At 38.8% G+C, this 21,703-nt stretch overlaps 1 protein-coding gene across 2 annotated transcripts; it reads left to right on the forward strand.

The window, feature by feature from the left end:
- The first annotated feature begins 417 nt into the window (after positions 1-417).
- On the forward strand, positions 418-21,137 carry GGPS1_1 (Geranylgeranyl pyrophosphate synthase). Of its 2 annotated transcripts, XM_051210539.1 has the most exons (8): positions 418-528; positions 581-715; positions 2,551-2,714; positions 6,745-6,846; positions 12,090-12,150; positions 14,717-14,795; positions 17,758-17,975; positions 20,257-21,137. In XM_051210539.1, exons 1-8 carry the CDS (start codon positions 485-487, stop codon positions 20,444-20,446), a joined length of 993 nt encoding a protein of 330 aa, XP_051070540.1. In that variant the 5' UTR covers positions 418-484; the 3' UTR covers positions 20,447-21,137. The 2 variants fall into 2 exon arrangements, with proteins under 2 accessions (XP_051070540.1, XP_051070539.1); XM_051210538.1 differs by lacking the exons at positions 12,090-12,150; positions 14,717-14,795 and having other exon boundaries at positions 418-715; positions 2,551-2,698.
- Positions 21,138-21,703: the final 566 nt, after the last annotated feature.

Genomic DNA, 21,703 nt, shown 5'->3' on the forward strand with positions numbered 1-21,703 from the left:
ACTAACTTTTTTTAAACGCGCGGTTCATAGAATCTGGCGAAAAGTTAGTAGAGTTGGGTCAACTTCATTCGTTTTACATGTCGATATGATATACTTACTGTGGGTATGTTTTGCAAGGATTTATTAACCACAGAAGTCGTATTACCTTCCGTATTTCTTTCACGCAGGTCTTGAAGTCATCTCAAATGGTCACTCGTTGTGATAGCAAGATTGAAGATTCGTCATACATCATGCATTACTACGATGGCATCACTTTCATTACTTGGAGGATGGACGTTATCAGGCAGTGTGGCTGAACTCGAACCAAATCTAAAACCGTCTTGCTTTGATCGCTTCTGCAAAGCCTTACAAATTGTCGAGGTGACGCACCAATCGTTTTATGACGGTTTGACCTTCAAGTGCTCAGCAGCCTCCAACAAACGACCATTGCTCACCGCGCCAGGAGACACGCTCAACCGAGTGAGACAAAAATATTCAGTAATGGATGCAAAACGAAGTGGCCTTGAATTTGACAAGACTGCTGAAAAAGTAGGTCTCAGTGTTTTCTCCATGTACAGCAGGTGGTTATGGAACCATATAGTTACATATGTAGTACAAATGGGAAAGGAATTCGCAGTGCATTGGTGGCAGCCTTTAATTACTGGCTAAAAGTTCCTGAAAGTGTTTTGAGTGTCATATCAAGTGTAATCCAAATGCTGCACAACGCCAGTTTGATGTAAGTCTTTTCATGAGTTTATTGCAGTTACCAGTAATACCTAGCATACACACATATACGTAAGTATTCTTTAGTAAATTGGTGATTTAAGAATCTGGGATTTGGTTTTTTCTACCACAGACTTGCAAGTCTAACGCGCTTACTAGTCAATGGGTTACTCAAATGTATGGGTGTTGTAGACAAAATTTCACTCGATGTTGATAATAACAGTACTACATCATTACACTCCCCAGTTTTCAAGATAGTGAAGTAATGGAACTCTGATGGGTTCTTCGAATTGCACCAAAACTACGTCACTTTACTGTCGAAATCAATTTTTGTGTGGAATGCAGGACTTGTACCCTATTGATCGTAATTATCTCTTTCTTGCGCGTACATTATGATAATGAGGTACAATTCTATGTTTCCCCGAAGTAAGACTCCTAGGATAGAACAAATAAAAACAGTTAGGATGGGTAAAAAGCCTGGACAATGAGACCTGGAATCCAGAAATGAAAACAGTATGCACACGTGCTACTGTGATTGGATACTAACAATCACATTTTGTACCTGGCTACCGGCTTCTCGTGTCTGAGGTCCTAGATGAAAAGCTTACACGGCTCAGATTGCCAGTAATTTCTAACCTACATGTAGGATGAGGCGGTCGTCTGTATTGGCTCTAACGATTTCTGATTTCAAACACCAATATATTACTAAATAAAACTCAGGAACCACATGTAGATTCATATGCTCAACCTTGGTTTGTCTATTTTCCCTAGAAGTCCTGCCCGAATGTTTAGAATGTGTCAATCGGGGGGTGGGTGAGAGTCTGAAATAAGTTTATGGTTGAAAGCCATCACCGGCCCATCGGTGCATATGTAAAGATGGTGCTCCTGAATCGAAAAGGCTTTATTCCAAAACTTTGCCTCCATTTTTATTAACACATTTTAGGCGAAATTCGCCTGACTATTGTGTTTATACGAAGTTTTTGAGTAGTCTATCAGGATTCTGTTTGTTACTGATTATTTGTAAGTAGCAAGTCGGTTTTGTTTAGTTTCTCTTGGTATCAAAGATTTGTTACTGGTAGGATTTGCTGAAAATTTTGTCATTCCGGTGAACTACCTTGATCAAATCTCATTTATCAACTGTAGCTTTGTGGATTCGTGTTACTACCCCACTCGTTATGCCTAAGTGGGTAATGCTAGTTTCAAACATGAGACCCACTGATGCCACTCATGCTACAGGTTTCCTCGTATCGTTTACGTACTGTAGAAAGCAAATCTTATAGTTTGTGTTGTTCACACTGATATGACTCATCCAAGTTGGGTCATCGTCTATGGTGACTTATGAGAATCTGTTCTTTAGGTTGAATGCTTGTATGGCATATCTGTACAAAGTTTGGTCGTGTTTTATGAGATCTGATAAAACAATTTGTAGTTAACAATATTAACACTTATAATTTCATTAATTTGTGTGGTGATAATTCAGTGGTTCAGTTACGTGCTTGTCAACTACTGAGTCAAATATCGTTACACTTAACTTGGCTTAGATAACTGGATTTTATCGCTAGCCCTCATATAAGTCTCTTAACTCAAAATTAAGTACATAAACCCGTACTTCGTGAAAAGAAATTTCATGTTATCAATATTTGTATATTTCATCTTCATTTCCGATAAAATGTCGTATAAGTATTTTCCAAATTCGTCTCAGTCATACTTGAATTCTTGTTCATATGTGGATTTGCTCATAAAGGTTGAGTAAAGTTATATATATATATAATTAATGAGGAAATCAGTGTGTTTTGATTGTTTTGGTCTTTATAGTGATAAAAATTCGTTTTTGATTTAAATTTTTAGTATTGATGACATCGAAGACGGTTCTCACTTACGGCGTGGTAAACCAGCTGCTCATTGTATTTTTGGAGTCGCACCGTCTATCAATTCCGCAAACTATGCTTATTTTCTTGCCCTAGAAAAATTATCTCTACTAGAACGTCCTGAATCGGTAAAAATATTTACAGGTGCTTAATAGTTATATTTTCTAAGAAATGTTTGGTTGGTGTGATTGTATATTGATTAGATATTGATAATGACTTTAGCTACGAAACATAGATTGATGTTATTATTTCTACAGGAGTTTGTGTAAATTTCTGAATTTCATGACTTAAATCTCGGAATTGTCTTAGACGGCCAGGGCCTTCAGGTCTCCGTAGAATAAAATGACGAAATTTAGCAGTCTATAAACTCTCATAGTAATAAGCATGTGCTCACTAGTGACTAAGCGCAGGTGGTAATTCCAGGAGATTTATTGAAAAGTAATTTTTGGAGTTTAACTATGTCGAGTTTAAGACAAATATCACCACTGGCTATGAATGCCGATCTCTCAGTATCCCAAGTCCATTATAGTTCGATCACGTAAATAACTGGTTGTGTCGGGCCAGTTGTCTAGCGTCTAAGTACTCGTCGTGAGGATTGAATGTCCTGGGTTCGATCTTTTCAATTCAATGACTCCACACTATTAGTAAGTCCAATACCAGAACGAAACCGCTGTCCAGTGCTTTCTGTTTTCCAATGTTTAAGGTCATTAGCAATGTAAACTATAAGATTCGTGTTATTTTGCGATTCTATTGTGAATCTCTTATCTTACTTATTTGATTCCTTTAATTTTCGGAACTATTTCACTGTAATGGATAACTTGCGACTTAAGTGGTATGTCCTGGGTTTCACCACTGATACCAGTTAGATTTTTCTCTTTGACAATTTCGCTGTTCTGCATAATATTTCTGGTTAACGTTGATTTATCAAAAACGTACACTTCAGTATTTTCATAAGCTGAGATTGGTATCTGGACATTTTTCAGTCACTACAAAGCTGTCCGTTCTCGTTTTCATTTAAAGCATGTTTCTGAGCAAATTATTTCTGCATTGAACTAACAGTCTGGTTTTTAACCTATAGAAGAAGGTTTGGTTTATTGATCGTTGGTGCAATATGAAGTTGTTTAAAGTGGTGACTTGAGTTATTCGGTACACTGTCTACTGATATGCTAGAATAATTTTGGACGGTTTATGGTATAATCCATACTCATTAATCTAATGTAAGTTCTCGAGGACAGAGATTTTAATTATATATATCAGGCAGTCAGTCAGCTACAACGTAGGACCAGACACATACATGCATCGGTCCAAGTTGCCACACCTCATTGGCACAGCAAGACGAACACCGAATTCATAGAAGCAGTTAACTCAATGATGTAATATACAAAGGAAAGATTTTGTGTAAGGATATAGTACAGGAAGAAAGAATTAGTTCGTAGAAGGCATAAAGTAATCATAGTTTAAGGGAAGACAAAGAGTGTATATACCCACGGCATTGTGATCGATTCTGAGCCATTTCACTCACAGTCTCCAACCATTGGTTACGATAGTCACGCGGACCCCAACAAAGTATTCTGCATCTACCAACATGGCTCAGACTAGAAGTTAGTGACTTCAAGCACTGATGTCACGTTTTGGTTTGGTCGCCCCTAACTTCCGACCATTCCCAACACTAGTCAGCATTGCGCGTCGTGGTAATCGGTGTTCAGGCACACGTAACACGTGGCCCAACCATCTCAGTCGATGAAGATTCACAACCTCATAAACTGATTTACCACCATTCCCTAATACCCTGCGTCTAACCTCACTATTACGTACCCGGTGATCCCAGCAGATGCGAGCAATATTTCTAAGACATCTGTGGTCAAATACCAGTAACTTACGAGTATCTTCTACTCTTAATGGCGATGTTTCGCAGCCGTAAAGTAGAACAGAACGAACTACCGAGCAGTACACACATCCCTTCCATCGGAGACGGGAGCGGCTACTTCAATGTCGTGTCGTCTTTTTCCAAGATAGTTTCACACTTGACCTTTTAGTTCCAGTTTCTTCCATGAATCTGAAGAGTTGTGTTGTGTTCTCCATAGCCGCCGCCTTTTCCGTCTCTTTGTTTCGATGCCCACCACTGCTCACGGTTGTTCCTTAGACTTTTGCTTAACCTAGATCTGATTTTCTTTCTTTCATCATCGTGTTCAGAGCCTGATGGGACGAGTTTACGAGAATCCAACAGTGCAACAGACCTTGAAAGAATCCAATGGTTCTTTGTAACCCTTTTGTTTAAGTCACTATTAGATATCACCGCTGTTTTCACAGCTGCTTGTAAATCTTTCCAAGCAACATCTGGGTCAGCCTCGTTTTCAGAACTACCTAAGTGTGACCTCAGTTCTTCCTGGGACCTACTTTTGGTTTTCTCGTTACTCAATTCAGTTCTAATGGGTCTTTTTAATGTGGCTTTTTTGCGTCCAGTGAGGCGCAAGCAGATGCTTACCCGTATTAGCGCATGATCGGAGTCCAAGCAGGTACTCCATAATGAGCGACAATCTTGTACCGACCCTCTCCAACGATGACTGATGGTAATATGGTCTATTTGAGTCCATCGTTGGTTTGGTGCTGGGGGTCGCCATGTTAGACGATGTCTCTCATGCTTAAAATTTGTGTTTGCTAAAAATAAACGATTGTCTGAGCACAGTTGCAGCAGACGATCACTATTATCTGTTCGCTGAGGTGGGATACTAAAATACCCACCTAAATGTCTTTCTGCTTGGTTTAAGCTACCCATCTGGGGATTAAAGTCACCTGCTACGAGTACTATGTCTGAGCGTTTAGCTTTCTGTAAAAGTCATCTTTCACTCCATCCGTGTCGCAGTCAGTGGGAGCGTAGGCAGAAACGACGAAAATGCAACGACGTGTTTCCCTATCCTTTCGAGTTCTTACGGATCCGTTTAATCGAACAACACATAGACGACGGTTAACGGGGATCCACTCTCATAGTGCTTGTTCCGCCCTCGTGCTTAGTGCTATTTCTGCACCTTCCAGTCCACACGAACTGACCATCGGGTCGCCAGATACACGGAGGGTGTATCTCATCGGCTCTTCGTTTTGGCGAGGTGGGGTCAAGTGAAAGACCACACTAGGATCCAGTATACGTGTTTCGGAGACGCAGTATTCATCAATGGTACGAGATTCTAGTCTCAGCCTAAGAGGCCTGCTGACCGATTTGACATAGTGTGCGTAATTTGAGGGCTCCAATGTGTAGTTTGGAGCGAGGTTTCAGTAGACCTGGGACAGTGTTTTGCGCGCTAGAATCGTTGGCTATGATGACATTTGAGGAGGAAGTCAAAAGAGGAACTTTAGTGCTGAAGGTCGCCGTAGGAAAAATAATAGGAACCGAAGGAAGACGTTGATTATGAATAAAGTCTTGAGTGCTGTTAGAGGTATGAGTGCGGTTATCACTTCCCGGTCGCCCACATCGTGCAAGGGTTCTTCTGGAGGTATCTGGAAAGGAAATCGGATTAGAGGTGGTCTTGGTGACCTGAGAGCGTGACCACAGTGCCCAAGAGACAACTGCTTGAGGCCAGTCACACACGACCTTTTGTAAGCAGTTTTCGTGTTAGCTCCGTACTTGTTGGGACCTTGCAGCCGGAGACGGATATCTGTGGGAAAAGGCGAGGTGTGCATTTTTAGGGTCGACCTTTGCTAACCCCACTTCTCCTTGTGGAAAGGCAGCATCGCCGTTATGCTAGTTGTCTGGAGGGGACACCTTACTGCTGTCACACCTCTGTACAGTCAGCAGTACGACTTCGCCTTCGGACGTTGGGTTTGTTGCTTTTAGTCTTATCGCTCTTCAGCAGACCTGTTTGGCATGGTAGGATATTAAAAAATGATTGTTCCAGCCAGTATAGCTCGGTTGGTTCATCACGATGGGCAAGCCCGACCACCACGTCAATGTAGCAAAAACGGTCGGGATATGTATAAAATATATATCTAAGCTATTATTAGACTGATGTAGTATATACGAACTGACTCGTGATGTAAATTCATCGGTCTTATCATTGGGACGGTTATACTTTACCACAATAACAGCTTCCTGTATGCTTTTTTGTTTTGCTATCAGAATTCAGTGTTATCAAGTCTGGTTTGTTGAGTAAAAGTGAAGTTGTTTCATTTGAACTTTTAGAGCAAATGCTTGTATTGCATCGTGGACAAGGTATGGATATATTTTGGCGCTCCTCTTTTAAGTGTCCATCAGAATCAGAATACGAGGCTATGGTATTATGTAGTAAGTTTAATGAATTATGAAGTAATTTATAGTCGTTTCTATTGCCTACATATTTTTCACTTGAGATAGATATTTAGTATATTTTAAGTATTTTATTAAATGAACATTCAGTAAATATTGCCACAATGAATACAATGTATAATGAAACATTAGTGTGACAGTAAATATATCCAAGTACTCCTAACATTCACTGCTACTGATTGTAATGCTACATATTTTTAAGTTATTTTATTATTTTCGTCCATTTGTATCATCTCTATAAAGACTGGTATTTTCACTTCAAATTTATCGTAGCTGTGCCAGTGTTCGGAGTAATTTGTCTTTGCTTTTTACTACGTATTAAGTTTGATCTCACCAGAATATGGTTACAAAATACCTCAATACAAAGTAGATTATCCATATTATAATGATTAACTCTACTCTACAACTACCAACCATTCCCAAACAACCTAAATGAAACATTGAAGTAGCCGCTCCCGACTCCGATGGAAGTCCAAAAAAATATAGTTAATCTGAAACGAGGAAGAGCAGCTGGTCCGGATGGATTGGCTCCAGAGGTGTTTAAGGATGGTGATCCAGTTTTAGCGATTCAGTCAGTCAGTCAGCTACAACGTAGGACCAGGCACATATGTGCATCGGTCCAGGTTGCCATACCGCATCAGCACAACAAGATGAACACCGAATTCATAGCAGTGGTTAGGTCAAAGGTAGTAATATATATGAGAAAGATTGCATATAGAGATATAGTACAAGAAGAAAGAATTGGTTCGTAGAAAGAAAGGTATGAAGCGATTTTAACCTCTTAGTTTAAGGGAAGACAGGGAGTGTATACACCGACGCCATTGTGATCGATTCTGAGCCATGTCACCAAGAGTCTCCAACCATTGGTTACGATAGTCACGCGGACCCCAACCAAGTAGTCTGCATCTATCAACATGGCTCAGACTAGAAGTTAGTGACTTCAAGCACTGATGCCACGTTTTGGTTTGGCCGCCCCTAACTTTCTTCCAACCATTTCCAATACCGGATAGCATTGCACGTCGTGGTAATCGGTGTTCAGGCATACGTAACACGTGGCCCAACCATCTCAGTCGATGAAGATTCATAACCTCATAAACTGATTTACCATCATTCCCTAATACCCTGCGTCTAACCTCACTATTACATACCCGGTGATCCCAGCAGACGCCAGCAATATTTCTAAGGCATCTGTGGTCAAATACTAGTAGCTTACGAGTGTCTTCTACTCTTAATGGCGATGTTTCGCAGCCGTAAATTAAAACAGAACGGACTGCCGCGCAGTATACTCGTCCTTTTATTGATAGACGGATATCTCGCCTTCGCCATAGGTGACGTAAGTTGGCAAAAGCCAATCGAGCTTTCCGAATCCGTGCTGAGATTTCGTCCGATACCAATCCATTAGGGCTGATCAGACTTCCAAGATAAGTGAAGTTGTCTACGCGATCGACTACTTCACTCCCTATCCTTAGTTCAGGTGTTGACGCAGGCCAGTCCTGAAACAACAACTTGCATTTAGAGGGGGAGAAGCACATCCCAAACATCCTGGCATTGTTGCTCAGTGCTACCAACAGATACTGCATTTTATCAGTGTCTTCACCAAACAGGACTATATCATCTGCGTATTCTAAGTCGATAAGTGGACCTCCTGGTAGGAGATCAATGCCCGAAAATTCAGTCGATGAGAGCATTGTTTCCATCAGTATGTCTATGACGAAGCTAAACAAAAAGGCGAAAGTGGACAGCCTTGACGGACACCACTTGAGGTTGCAAAGGTAGATGACAGTTCCCCATAAGCTCTGACTCGACTAGTAGTGTTCGAGTAAAGAGCCTTTACAAGGTTTATGTACTTCCGAGGTACGCCTTTCGATGACAGACACTGCCACAGAATCTCGCGGTCCACGGAGTCAAATGCTGCTTTTAAGTCGAGAAAGACCACCATTGTCGGACGCCGATACGTATGTCTGTGTTCTAGAACCTGACGAATGGTGAATATATGGTTGGTGCAGCCACGACCAGGTCTAAAGCCAGCTTGGTTCTCTCGTGTTTGCAGTTCACGAGTCTTAGTTAGGCGTCTGATAATTATCGAGGCTAGTATTTTAGATATTATATTAGTTAAACTAATCCCTCTGTGGTTGTCACAGGATGATTTTGACCCTTTCTTATATATTGGGACGATAAGTGATTGTGACCAGTCAGATGGAATAACGTCTAACTCCCAGATTTTAGCTAAAATATTAGTCAACCTAATCGCTAAAATTGGACCACCATCCTTAAAGACCTCTGGAGCCAATCCATCTGGACCAGCTGCCCTTCCTCGTTTCAGATTAACTATAGCCTTTTGAACTTCAGCAAGAGTTGGGGGACCTACTTCAATGTTCCATTCACACTGTCTGGGAATGGAGGGTAGTTGTAGAGTAGCTGAAGGCCAGCTGAACTGTTCTCTGAAATGTTCCGCCCATCGTTCTAAACGTCTGGACTGAGAGCAGATGAGGGTGTCGTCTTTTTCCGATATAATCTCACTTACACTTGACTTATTAATTCCAGTTTCTTTTATTAGTCTGTAAAGCTGTCTTGTATTCCCTATAGTCGCCGCCTTTTCCATCTCTTTTGCTTTCGATGCCCACCACTGCTCACGGTCGTTTCTTAGACTTTTTCTTAACCTAGATCTGATTTGTTGTCGCTCTTCCTCATGTTCGGAACCTGATGGGACGAGTTTGCGAGAACTCATCAGTGTGATAGACTTTGAAGAAATCCACTGGTTCTTTGAAACTCTGTGGTTTAAGTCGCTAACAGATGTCACTGCTGCTTCCACAGCTGCTTGTATATCTTTCCAAGCAACATCTGGGTCAGCCTCGTTTTCAGAACTACCTAAGTGTGACCTCAGTTCTTCCTGGGACCTACTTTTGGTTTTCTCGTTACTCAATTCAGTTCTAATGGGTCTTTTTAATGTGGCTTTTTTGCGTCCAGTGAGGCGCAAGCAGATGCTTACCCGTATTAGCGCATGATCGGAGTCCAAGCAGGTACTCCATAATGAGCGACAATCTTGTACCGACCCTCTCCAACGATGACTGATGGTAATATGGTCTATTTGATTAATATTTTAGCCTAGCTTTGGGAACTGAATGTAATTCCATCTAACTGGTCGCAGTCACTGGTTGTCCCAATATATAAGAAGCGGTCCAAATCATCCTGTGATAACCATAGGGAGATCAGTTTGACTAATATAGCATTCAAAATACTAGCCTCAATAATTGTCGGACGCTTAACAAAGACTCGTGAACTTCAAACACGAGAAAATCTGGTTGGCTTCAAACGTGGTCGTGGCTACATCGACCACGTATTCACTATTCGTCAGGTTTTAGAACTCAGACACGCTTATCGGCGTCCGACAATGATAGTTTTCCTTAATTTAAAAGCAGCACTTGACTCCGTGGACCGAGAGGCTCTGTGGCAGTGTGTCATTGAAAGGCGTACCTCAGAAGTACATAAACCTTGTGAAGGCTCTTTACTCGAGTGAGAGCTTACAGCGAACTGTCATCTGCTTTTGCAACCTCAAGTGGTGTCTGGCAAGGCTGTCCACTTTCGCCTTTTTGTTTAGCTTCGTCATAGACATACTGATGGAAACAATGCTCTCATCGACTGAATTTTCGGGCATTGATCTCCTACCAGGAGGTCCACTTATCGACTTAGAATACGCAGATGATATAGTCCTGTTTGGTGAAGACACTGATAAAATGCAGTATCTGTTGGTAGCACTGAGCAACAATGCCAGGATGTTTGGGATGTGCTTCTCCCCCTCTAAATGCAAGTTGTTGTTTCAGGACTGGCCTGCGTCAACACCTGAACTAAGGATAGGGAGTGAAGTAGTCGATCGCGTAGACAACTTCACTTATCTTGGAAGTCTGATCAGCCCTAATGGATTGGTGTCTGATGAGATCTCTACAGGGATTCGAAAAGCTCGATTGGCTTTTGCCAACTTACGTCACCTATGGCGAAGGCGAGATATCTGTCTATCAATTAAGGGATGAGTGTACTGCTCGGTAGTTCGTTCTGTTCTACTTTACGGCTGCGAAACATCGCCATTAAGAGTAGAAGATACTCGTAAGTTACTGGTATTTGACCACAGATGTCTTAGAAATATTGCTCGCATCTGCTGGGATCACCGGGTATGTAATAGTGAGGTTAGGCTTAGGGTATTGGGGAATGGTGGTAAGTCAGTTTATGAGGTTGTGAATCTTCATCGACTGAGATGGTTGGGCCACGTGTTACGTGTGCCTGAACACCGATTACCACGACGCGCAATGCTGACTAGTGTTGGGAATGGTCGGAAGTTAGGGGCGACCAAACCAAAACGTGACATCAGTGCTTGAAGTCACTAACTTCTAGTCTGAGCCATGTTGGTAGATGCAGAATACTTTGTTGGGGTCCGCGTGACTATCGTAACCAATGGTTGGAGACTGTGAGTGAAATGGCTCAGAATCGATCACAATGCCGTGGGTATATACACTCTTTGTCTTCCCTTAAACTATGATTACTTTATGCCTTCTACGAACTAATTCTTTCTTCCTGTACTATATCCTTACACAAAATCTTTCCTTTGTATATTACATCATTGAGTTAACTGCTTCTATGAATTCGGTGTTCGTCTTGCTGTGCCAATGAGGTGTGGCAACTTGGACCGATGCATGTATGTGTCTGGTCCTACGTTGTAGCTGACTGACTGACTGTTTATTCTATTGCTATCAGTTATCAATCGTTTTGTTACTTATTTTGAAATCGTTAATTCATATGTGTTCTAAAGTACTTACACAGATGTATGTTCCGCTTAATGTTTATGATTTGTGTCACGATCGGTGTGAATTTAGTATATCTTAAGAGTTTATTCATTGTATTTTTCTCATAGTTGCACTAATTAAAGTAGCTCAGTTGTTATGATACTCGAAAATGTTGGTACATTACATTACTTTCACCTATTAAGGTTATGTAATAAGTTTTAAAAACTATTTCTTTAACATAGCTTTTTATGAGATAGTTTCAATTCTGAGTGAATTCCAGGAGTTAGGAAGTTGAAGATTTGTTGTATATTGTCGTTTTCTAGTTTCTAATCTTTCTATTGAGGTGTTCACAACCAAGTATTCTGTTTGTATTGTGTATTGGTGTACTTGAGCGCTTTGTTTTTTTCATTTTAAATAATACATGTTTAACCTCAACTTTGTTTCCAGAAACTGGTGGTCTGTTCAGTCTAGGTGTTCGTCTAATGCAATTGTTCTCTGAAAATCAAACGTACGTTAAGATAACTGTCCATTTTTCACTCAATTAAATATTTTAAACGGTATACATCAAATTAATTTCTGTCTGTTCATGAAGAAATTAGATATTCCCACTGATTTACTTTGAAATGTTTTAAAATATCTTTGTGTGATATAACAATAATAATAATAATACTAGTAATAACAATAATAATAATGTAAATTGTCATTTGAGTACGTTTCATCAAATTTCATGTTGAAGCTATTTTATGCTTTCCATATTTAGCAATTCCGTTACAGGTTTGAACACTAGATTGATATCTATATCTTATATTTTGATATTTCAATTAGAGACTTCCATGTAGATATTGTAATCCTCCCAGATGAGAAGACAGTAGAAGATTCTTGTATGAAGTTTATACAAATGCTCACATTTTTACGCCATCATCTTTTGTTATCCGGATTTTCTGGAATTTATTTTCATGTAATTTCAATTCATGTTCTGATTCCGGACTAGTCAAGTGAAGTATTATGTTTGCGGGATATTAAAAAGTAGAATGATAACACTAGTACGCTATTCTTTTGGGAGCATTGATTTTGAGAATTAAAATTAAGCCCTTATAATTAGCAAATTTGTTAGTGTTTCTTCCGTTAATTAAAATCAATGTCAAAATGAAATAAAATTAGTTATATATATTGTTCATCTAACTACACTTGTAAATATTTGTGAGCATAAACATCAATGGAACTTTATTGTCCCTCCGTAACCAAAAAAGACCATATAGATTTGACCAATATTGTTTGAAGTACTCAGGTCCATTCTGTGATACTACTGTAAAGTAAAGGCCCCCAAATGTCCTGGTATGGCCAAGAGTGGGGAAATTACAACGTATGATATGTATACACAACCTCTGACCATCCATTTGTATCTTTCTGTGTGTTCTGCAGTCTAGTTAGTTCTAAGCTGTATTTTCTTCCAGTTTTTAAGCGTTCTACCTACGCCATGCTTTCCGACTTACTGAAACTTCTGTCTGTCGACTGTGACAGCTTCCTCACCACGTTCCGATTCATATTACTTACAGTCTGTCTTGTTGATAGTATGCACCACACTACTGTTGATGCTATTAGTGAACATCGCTTTATTCAGAAGTATGTATTTGATTATAATAAAGAATTGTCAACACAAAGTATTCAACACTAAAACGAAATCCTCGTTTTATATTCGCTTCAGGACCGGTCTGCGTCAACACCTGAACTAAGGATAGGGAGTGAAGTAGTCGATCGCGTAGACAACTTCACTTATCTTGGAAGTCTGATCAGCCCTAATGGATTGGTGTCTGATGAGATCTCTACAGGGATTCGAAAAGCTCGATTGGCTTTTGCCAACTTACGTCACCTATGGCGAAGGCGAGATATCTGTCTATCAATTAAGGGATGAGTGTACTGCTCGGTAGTTCGTTCTGTTCTACTTTACGGCTGCGAAACATCGCCATTAAGAGTAGAAGATACTCGTAAGTTACTGGTATTTGACCACAGATGTCTTAGAAATATTGCTCGCATCTGCTGGGATCACCGGGTATGTAATAGTGAGGTTAGACGCAGGGTATTGGGGAATGGTGGTAAGTCAGTTTATGAGGTTGTGAATCTTCATCGACTGAGATGGTTGGGCCACGTGTTACGTGTGCCTGAACACCGATTACCACGACGCGCAATGCTGACTAGTGTTGGGAATGGTCGGAAGTTAGGGGCGACCAAACCAAAACGTGACATCAGTGCTTGAAGTCACTAACTTCTAGTCTGAGCCATGTTGGTAGATGCAGAATACTTTGTTGGGGTCCGCGTGACTATCGTAACCAATGGTTGGAGACTGTGAGTGAAATGGCTCAGAATCGATCACAATGCCGTGGGTATATACACTCTTTGTCTTCCCTTAAACTAAGAGATTGAAATCGCTTCATATCTTTCTTTCTACGAACTAATTCTTTCTTCCTGTACTATATCCTTATTGCAATCTTTCTTTTATATATTACCACCTCTGCATTAACTGCTTCTATGAATTCGGTGTTCATCTTGTTGTGCTAATGAGGTGTGGCAACGTGGACCGATGCATATATGTGCCTAGTCTTACGTTGTAGCTGACTGACTGTTAATGTTCAAAAGATGTGCATAAAAATTTCTAAATAGTGATTACCTTTCATTCATATTCATCTGTAAATGTTTGCAGTCAATTATTCTCACATAATATTTGTTTTAGTTACCTAATATATTGAATTTGTGAACTCTGTGTTACAGACAGGTAGAGAAACAAATATGCCATCCACTGCGGTTACTTCCTGTATTATTCAGTAATTAAGATTAGATTTATAAGGTAGATGGTAAATATTTTATGAAAGTGTGCAAGTACACTTGATTATTGTATATAATTTGTCTTCTAAAACAAAAGTTTTTGTCAATAAGTGCCGGGAAATTTGAGCAGTCTGGTTTCTTACTTATATATATTTATATTGAAACATAATGGCTATTCAAATCTTATGCTTAAAGGTAGTTCCTTTTTTAAAAACTTGCGATCTGTGATCTTCTGACTTGTCTATTTACCATAGAGATTATAAACCTCTTTTGGATGTGATTGGTCTGTTTTACCAAATTCGTGACGATTATGCAAATTTAGTTGATTTAAGTGTAAGTTGTGTAAACTTGCCTTTTGTTAAGTAATATATATAAGAATGTTTTCGTATTTTGAATTGCATGGTGCAGGTTTTTCACTAATCACAAGATGTTAGTGTAGTGGGTCTGCATCGTCTTTTTCCTAATATTGATGTGTCAGCAAAACTTTCTACCTATGGCCGAACACCATGAAGGTTGTTGTAGTGAACTATAACAACTCGTTTGTATACTACTTAGTACTTCTTGTTAAAAAAAACATAGTCTATATTCCAACTAGACTTCCACTTCCATATTGTACGTTGCATTTTCATTGTTTTAAATCCTCGAGGTGGAAATAAGAATATCGTTTTAGATATATAGTCTTAATGAGTTTTATTACAAAATGATTCAATTAATTGCAAGGTGACTTATGATTTACACTCTTTAAATTGAAGTGATCTTGTAGGGATTTTCTAAGGCAATTCTCATGAGGCGTGGGATTATGGGGCGTGTGTACTTTGTATGTAGTCTCAAAACGATGACAAAATAAATATCCAGTGCAAAACATTTCATCAACTGGTATAATCAAATTTCGATGTAAACTAAAAAATTGAACCCAGTAAATCCATTGCTTAACGAAGTATAATGTAGTGGCAAAAATAAGACTTGGTTTCTTAATCATCTTACGTTTGTTGTATATCTCAGTTGACATCTGAATTAAAAAAATTAATTATCAAACTTCCGAGTCTCATACTGAGTAAGTGTTTTTAAAATTATTTGATCGGCGTCATACATCTCATGGTTTACGCAACTACCATTTTATTAAAGGATGGGCGTCAGTACTTTTGATTTACAGTTGCCTGATCATGGAGCTAGTGACCAATGTGATGTTTGTTTACTGATATTGTACCGATCGAATTATGTCGGTCAAGTTGTAATATGTTCATCACCCGACCGTAGCTGCTACCTTGACGCGGTGTTTGGGCTTGCCTATCGTGATGATCCAACCGGGCTATATTGGCTGGAACATATGCTCCTGTAGGTTCTACCATGCCAGGTAGGTCGATTGAAGAACGGTAAGACTAAAATCAACAAACCAAAGGTCTGAAGGCGAAGTCGTACTGCTGACTATAGAGGGGTGTGACAGCAGTAAGGTGTTCCCCTCGGACAACCAGCATAACAGCGATGCTGCTTTATCACAAGGAAGGAAAGGATTAGAAAATGTCGACCCTAAAAATGTCACACTTCGCGGATTTTTGTCTCCGGTGGTAAGGCCTTTTGAAAAACAGAGCTATCACGTTGAAAACTTCCCATATAAAGGCTGTGCGTGACTGGCCTCAAGCAGTTGTCCCTTAGGCTCTGCGGTCACGCTTCCAGGTCAATAAGACCAACACTAGTCCGATTTCCTTTTCAGGTTCCTCAAGAAATACCCTTCAACTGTATGGGCGGCCGGGAAATGATATCAGCACTCATACCCGTAACAGCACACGAGACCAAGTTGGTCACAGTCAAATCCTCTCCACACCTCCTAAAAACTCTCTTATCTCAACGACTAACCCTTCTCACGTCCCTTTATCACCTCGCACGCACACTCTAAACTACATGTAGGAGCTTTTAACGTCCGAACGCTGTGACAAATAGGACAACAGGCTTCCTTGGTTAGGACTTCAGATTCTCGCGCCATTCATGTGTGCTGCGCCTCTGAAACGCGCATACAGGATCCGAGTAGTGTCATTCATTTGACCTCACCATATCAAAATAAAGAACCATCTCAATTCACACTTCTTGTATCTGGAAGCCCTGATACTGCTTCCCGTGGCCTCGCCGACGTACGTATAGCATTGAGTCCTAGGACAGAGCTAGCTCTCTTAGACTGGATCCCAGTAGACAGTCGTTTGTGCGTTGTCCGACTAAACGGGACAGTAAGGACTCGGAAAGATAGGAACACTCGTCGTGACCTCTTCGTCGTCTCTGTTAGGAAACGGGTACTAGGTAAGGATGGCAAATCAATTGATGAAATAGTGAAACTTCAGCTGAGATGACTGGGACACATGTTACGTATGGCCAACCACCGACTGCTCCGATGTGTAATATTCAATGGTGTAGGAGTAGATTGGAAGAAAGCTAGGGGTGACCAGACCAAAACATGGCACAAGTCCGTGAATTCACTGACAAGTAGACTGAGTCATATTGGCAGGTGTAGACTAGCCGGTTGGGGACTGCGAGATGATAGCGACCGATGGTTAGAGACCCTGAATGACATAGCTCAAAATCGTTTGCAATGGCGCAGGTGCATCCACTCTTTGTGTTCTCCCGAATTCTAATCTGAATTCTTCATGTCCCTTTCTTTTTTCTCTTTCCAAATTTATTTCACTGGATTATACTCCTTGAATAACATCTTCAAACCCTAATTTTTCTGATTACAGCTTATAATTTCACTACATCTACCACTATGGTATTTAAATCGACCACTCTATCTCTGTGCTAATGTGGTGTACCAACTCGAACTGATGTACGTACGTACGAAGTTCTACGTTGTTACTAACTGACTGACTGTTGTTCATCAGTTTGAGTGACTCGACATCGCGTGCGGTATGTTGAGCTCTTAAGCGGTTTGAGTTAGTCTACAGCAAACTTTTGACTTAGGTCACGATTAGTTGGCGTGCCCGAAGTTCGGAGATTACTGATGCTTCCTTTAGTGTTTGAATCCCCATCACCCAGCTTCACAGCTGAAGACGTTAACACAGCTATTTGAGTCATAACTGACCCTGTAGGACCAATATGTCTTTACAACTAATTGATCATTGGGTGTTGACGAGTGCTAAATAGCACGTAAACTAGGTATGTGATTTCGTGTCTATTTCCTCAAACTATCTACTATACTATTGATTTATTTGTTTCAATACTTTATGAATCAGTTACAACGCATCGTACCCCTACTCAGTGCTTAAATTTTTATCATAGTCAACATTATTATTTTTTAACTACCTATTTCTAGTATCATAGAAAAAAAACATTCGCAGAAGATTTAACTGAAGGAAAATTCAGTTATCCTATTGTTCGTGCCATTAACGATTATCCTGATGACAACCAAGTGATGAATATTCTCTCACAACATACCTCAAATTCATCATTAAAACTTTATTGTGTTAAACATTTGTTAGAGTTGGGTGCATTAGAACAAACTGTATTGAAGTTAGCTAAGTTGGAAGAAAGGTATGTATGTATGTGCAGCCATCCTTAGTCGATGCTTCACATATAAGTTTTGTTGTTCTGAATTTTTTTTTGATTGGTAATTTTTCACACCATATGTTCCGTAAGTACCACAACGAAAGGTCTCTAACCAATGGTCAATATATTATCAAAACCTATCATCGATAGTCCTTGGTCCTGATGTGTATGTTTAAAAGGGAAGGTAGCATACGCCACTATTACAACAGTAGTCATAAGAAGGCATATAAGACCAAAATGTTTTCAATCAATATTTTGTGTTAAGTAATCATAAAAAAATCTACTCATCTAACAAAACCACGGTCTAAAACAACTTTCATACTGTCATAAAATTTTAACAACTTAGTTATTTGATTTCCCATTTGAATGTGTGATTGAGCTACAACATGATATTTAGACTCAACTCTTTCATCATTCAACAAAATAAAATATTTGGTTAAGAAACAAAATGAACTCGCTTCATCATTTATTTAGCACAGATACTTGGTCTATTGCGTTCGTGTCAAGTTTTACTATAAGTTTATAGAGTATCAGTTTCCCCTTTTATAACAGAATTGGTAACGTTATTTGGCACATTTTACAATATGATGGAAAATCAGTTTTGGGTATGATCCAAACAAACTATTTGATTTATCACTCGATCATTGAGATAAACCAGTTTTATTGGTGAGAATTTGATAAGGTCTTCAGAATTTGTGTTTATAGTCACAGATACCATAATATTTAGTTGACTTGTCTAAAACAATATAAATTCAGCAGCTCCAACGTTCTATAGTTCCGGCAATTCATGTTGGTCATATAATATGCATTAGGTAATGTGCCGAGTTCACTAGTTAACTGAGTCGAACGTTAATTTCAAAACTAGATACAGTTTTTAGGTGTTCACAGATCCTGTCATCGTAGTTAACAGTGTCCTAAGTTTTATCTAAAACTCTATATGATACTACTTGTGAGCTCTAATGAGATTCAGCAACCCTGTTGAGTATTAATCGAGCTAACAGTTCACTAAAGTTGAACGATTGACATGGGTTGCATAGGGCTAAGCAGAGCTGCGTTCTTTTTCTCGTTATTTGAATCACCAATGCCCAAAACTCCTGATGTTTTCTGCAAAATTGCTTTAAATGCTTTCGACGAGAATACCATTAAGTATTTTGTTTGTACTGCAAAATTCAGTTAATTATAGTCGGCGTTATTATATTGTTGTGGTCTTCAGTCTAGTTCAGTCACGTTGCAGGTTTCCTAACGCTTGCCCGACCAACCATACAAAGTAAAAACAATAAGAATGGATAGGAAGCTGTATATTGAAAGTGAATAATTATGTGCAAAAATTATGCATATACATGTTATTACACTGACCCAAACAAGATATGTGAACGGTTACCTTGGATAATTCACTTACCAATAAATCACCCATACTTACATAGCCTACCTTCCATGTGAGGTTGCGACCAAGACACAGTATATTTGGCTTTTCAGCAACCTAAAATCTGCCTGGAATCGTCCTGGCCATCATAAACTCACCCGTATGACATTTTGACAGTTAGAATTTTGTACCAGTTTACTAAATGTAGTTCCTTTATGAAAAGTTGCATTTATTGGGTACTGAATTTAGTGTCGTAAGAGCTGTTTATCTTGTTCACATGTATAAAACATCTTAGTGGATGCTTTTTGGTTCGTGTTTAAGTTAGGAAATGAATTTAATGAAAAAATATTTTTACAGTATGTAGCTACATTAGAGTTTGTTTTATCATGATCCTTGTCAATAGAAGCTCTAATGCGAAGTATCCGAATTAAGAGTATAAATCAATATCGTGTTCAAGTTAGAAAACAATAAAAGTCTGTGAGTATCGAAACTGTAAAATCTTAAGAAATTCTGGGGCATACGTCAAGTGCAAAATAACTAAATTCCAAAGAATGATCAATCGACACAACAGTAAAAACAATCGACCACTCAGATTAAATTCATCAACTGTACTGAAAAGGAATCAATAAAAACTGTTGTTCTTGTAAAATAAGGAATACGATCGTTAGGTACATGGTGTCCAGTAATCCTCGTACAAATCGAATACTCTGTTTTCATTTTATTTCATGATATAAGAGGAGCTAAATAGAGTAGGTAACGAAAGTGATCAATTTGCATAGCTTAAAAGAATATCTCATTTCGTTTATCCGTATCCTAGATGACACCTACTGAAATCGCTTATTCTTCATAAATCCACATTCATCTTTTGAATAATCTCTCTTCAATGAATTCTTTTTTCTGTAGATGCAGTCAGTTAATTGTGAAGTATGGCAATAATCCCTTGCTTTCTGAGGTAATCCAAAAACTAACTGACCTACATCGTACACCTGATGGTCATTTACGGTTTATTACACCAAGGGATCTTAACTATGACTCATTCGATCACAATGAGATATCTATTGCTAGCGGTCATATTAATCCTATTCCTAAATGAGAGATACAGTAATAATGATAGTGGATGTGAAGTATATAAAAATTTAACAAATTAACTACACTTTGTTTATTTCCAATTGAGTGCGGGAATGACCGATCTATTTAACAAAATTTATTTGCAACACTTATAATTAAATATGTGCATCAGTAAAATATATTCCACGATATCTTTTGTTATACTACACTGATAGATTTGTTTCGTTTCAGTCTTGTGTTTACATAATTCTTTTGAAACTGTGATGATCATTTCCACCTCTGTATCATTTTCTCTATCTCTTTGCTCTGTATTTTATTCTTTACATTTTTATATATTTGATCTCTTTCCTTTAATTTATGTAAACAGTGTTCTTCTGTATGTTTGTTTTGTAAATTTCGAAACAATTTATTTATAATAACGAAACCTTTATTGAAATTTTGCTGTTATCTACTTCTCTAGTCTAATATTCTAATTTTTGTGTTGTAATCTGACCAGTTCTCTGTCATATATCTGCGTAATTCTTTTTTAATACAGTCCGATAGTTTCACGTATATGCTTCAATTAAAAAGCTACTAAATTTCGGGTGTTGTGTTCAAGCCGGTGACAATGTGAAGGAAGTTTCAATCGATTGCATAACATTTGTGTATCATCGTTACGGTTTTGAAGGAAACTTGTTGGAGTTATGATTGATCTATAATATAGCATCACTATCAAACCGTAGTCTTTTTTCGCTTAGTAAATGAAAATAAACCTGATAACTCAGTTACATTAACATTTATTTTACGGTAGAATTTGATGTATCAATCTGGTAATTTGTACATTAATTGTAAGTTTATATAATTGATCGATCCCTGAGTAGTGACCAGTGATTAGATATTATTATAATACTCAGTTTTCCTGTCTACGCCGACTGAGACGTTAGTTTACCTTAGACGAATACTACACTAGGTACCCTCTCAATATCTATTTTACAGGACTTCATCAACTCATATCAAGAACACATTATTTGTCTGACTAGAACGTAAGTATATTTCCACCGGAAACCAATAATGATAAGGAGGGGAAAATATATAACTCATCTAATACCTGTCAGACTATTTGCTAGTCCAACTGAGCAAACAACCAATCATTTTTTTCGCCCACACCTCAGATACTGTCGATCAAGTTGCAGTCTACCCGCTACTCTGATTCGACATCGTGCTGCATGTCAGCTGGAGGTAGTTGACACCAAGCCCAAAATCTTTCATGATTAACTAGCTTATAATTTTAAGATAGTACGAT

This window comes from Schistosoma haematobium, chromosome ZW, assembly GCF_000699445.3.
Source record: "Schistosoma haematobium chromosome ZW, whole genome shotgun sequence".
In the NCBI taxonomy this organism is placed as follows: Eukaryota; Metazoa; Platyhelminthes; class Trematoda; order Strigeidida; family Schistosomatidae; genus Schistosoma; species Schistosoma haematobium.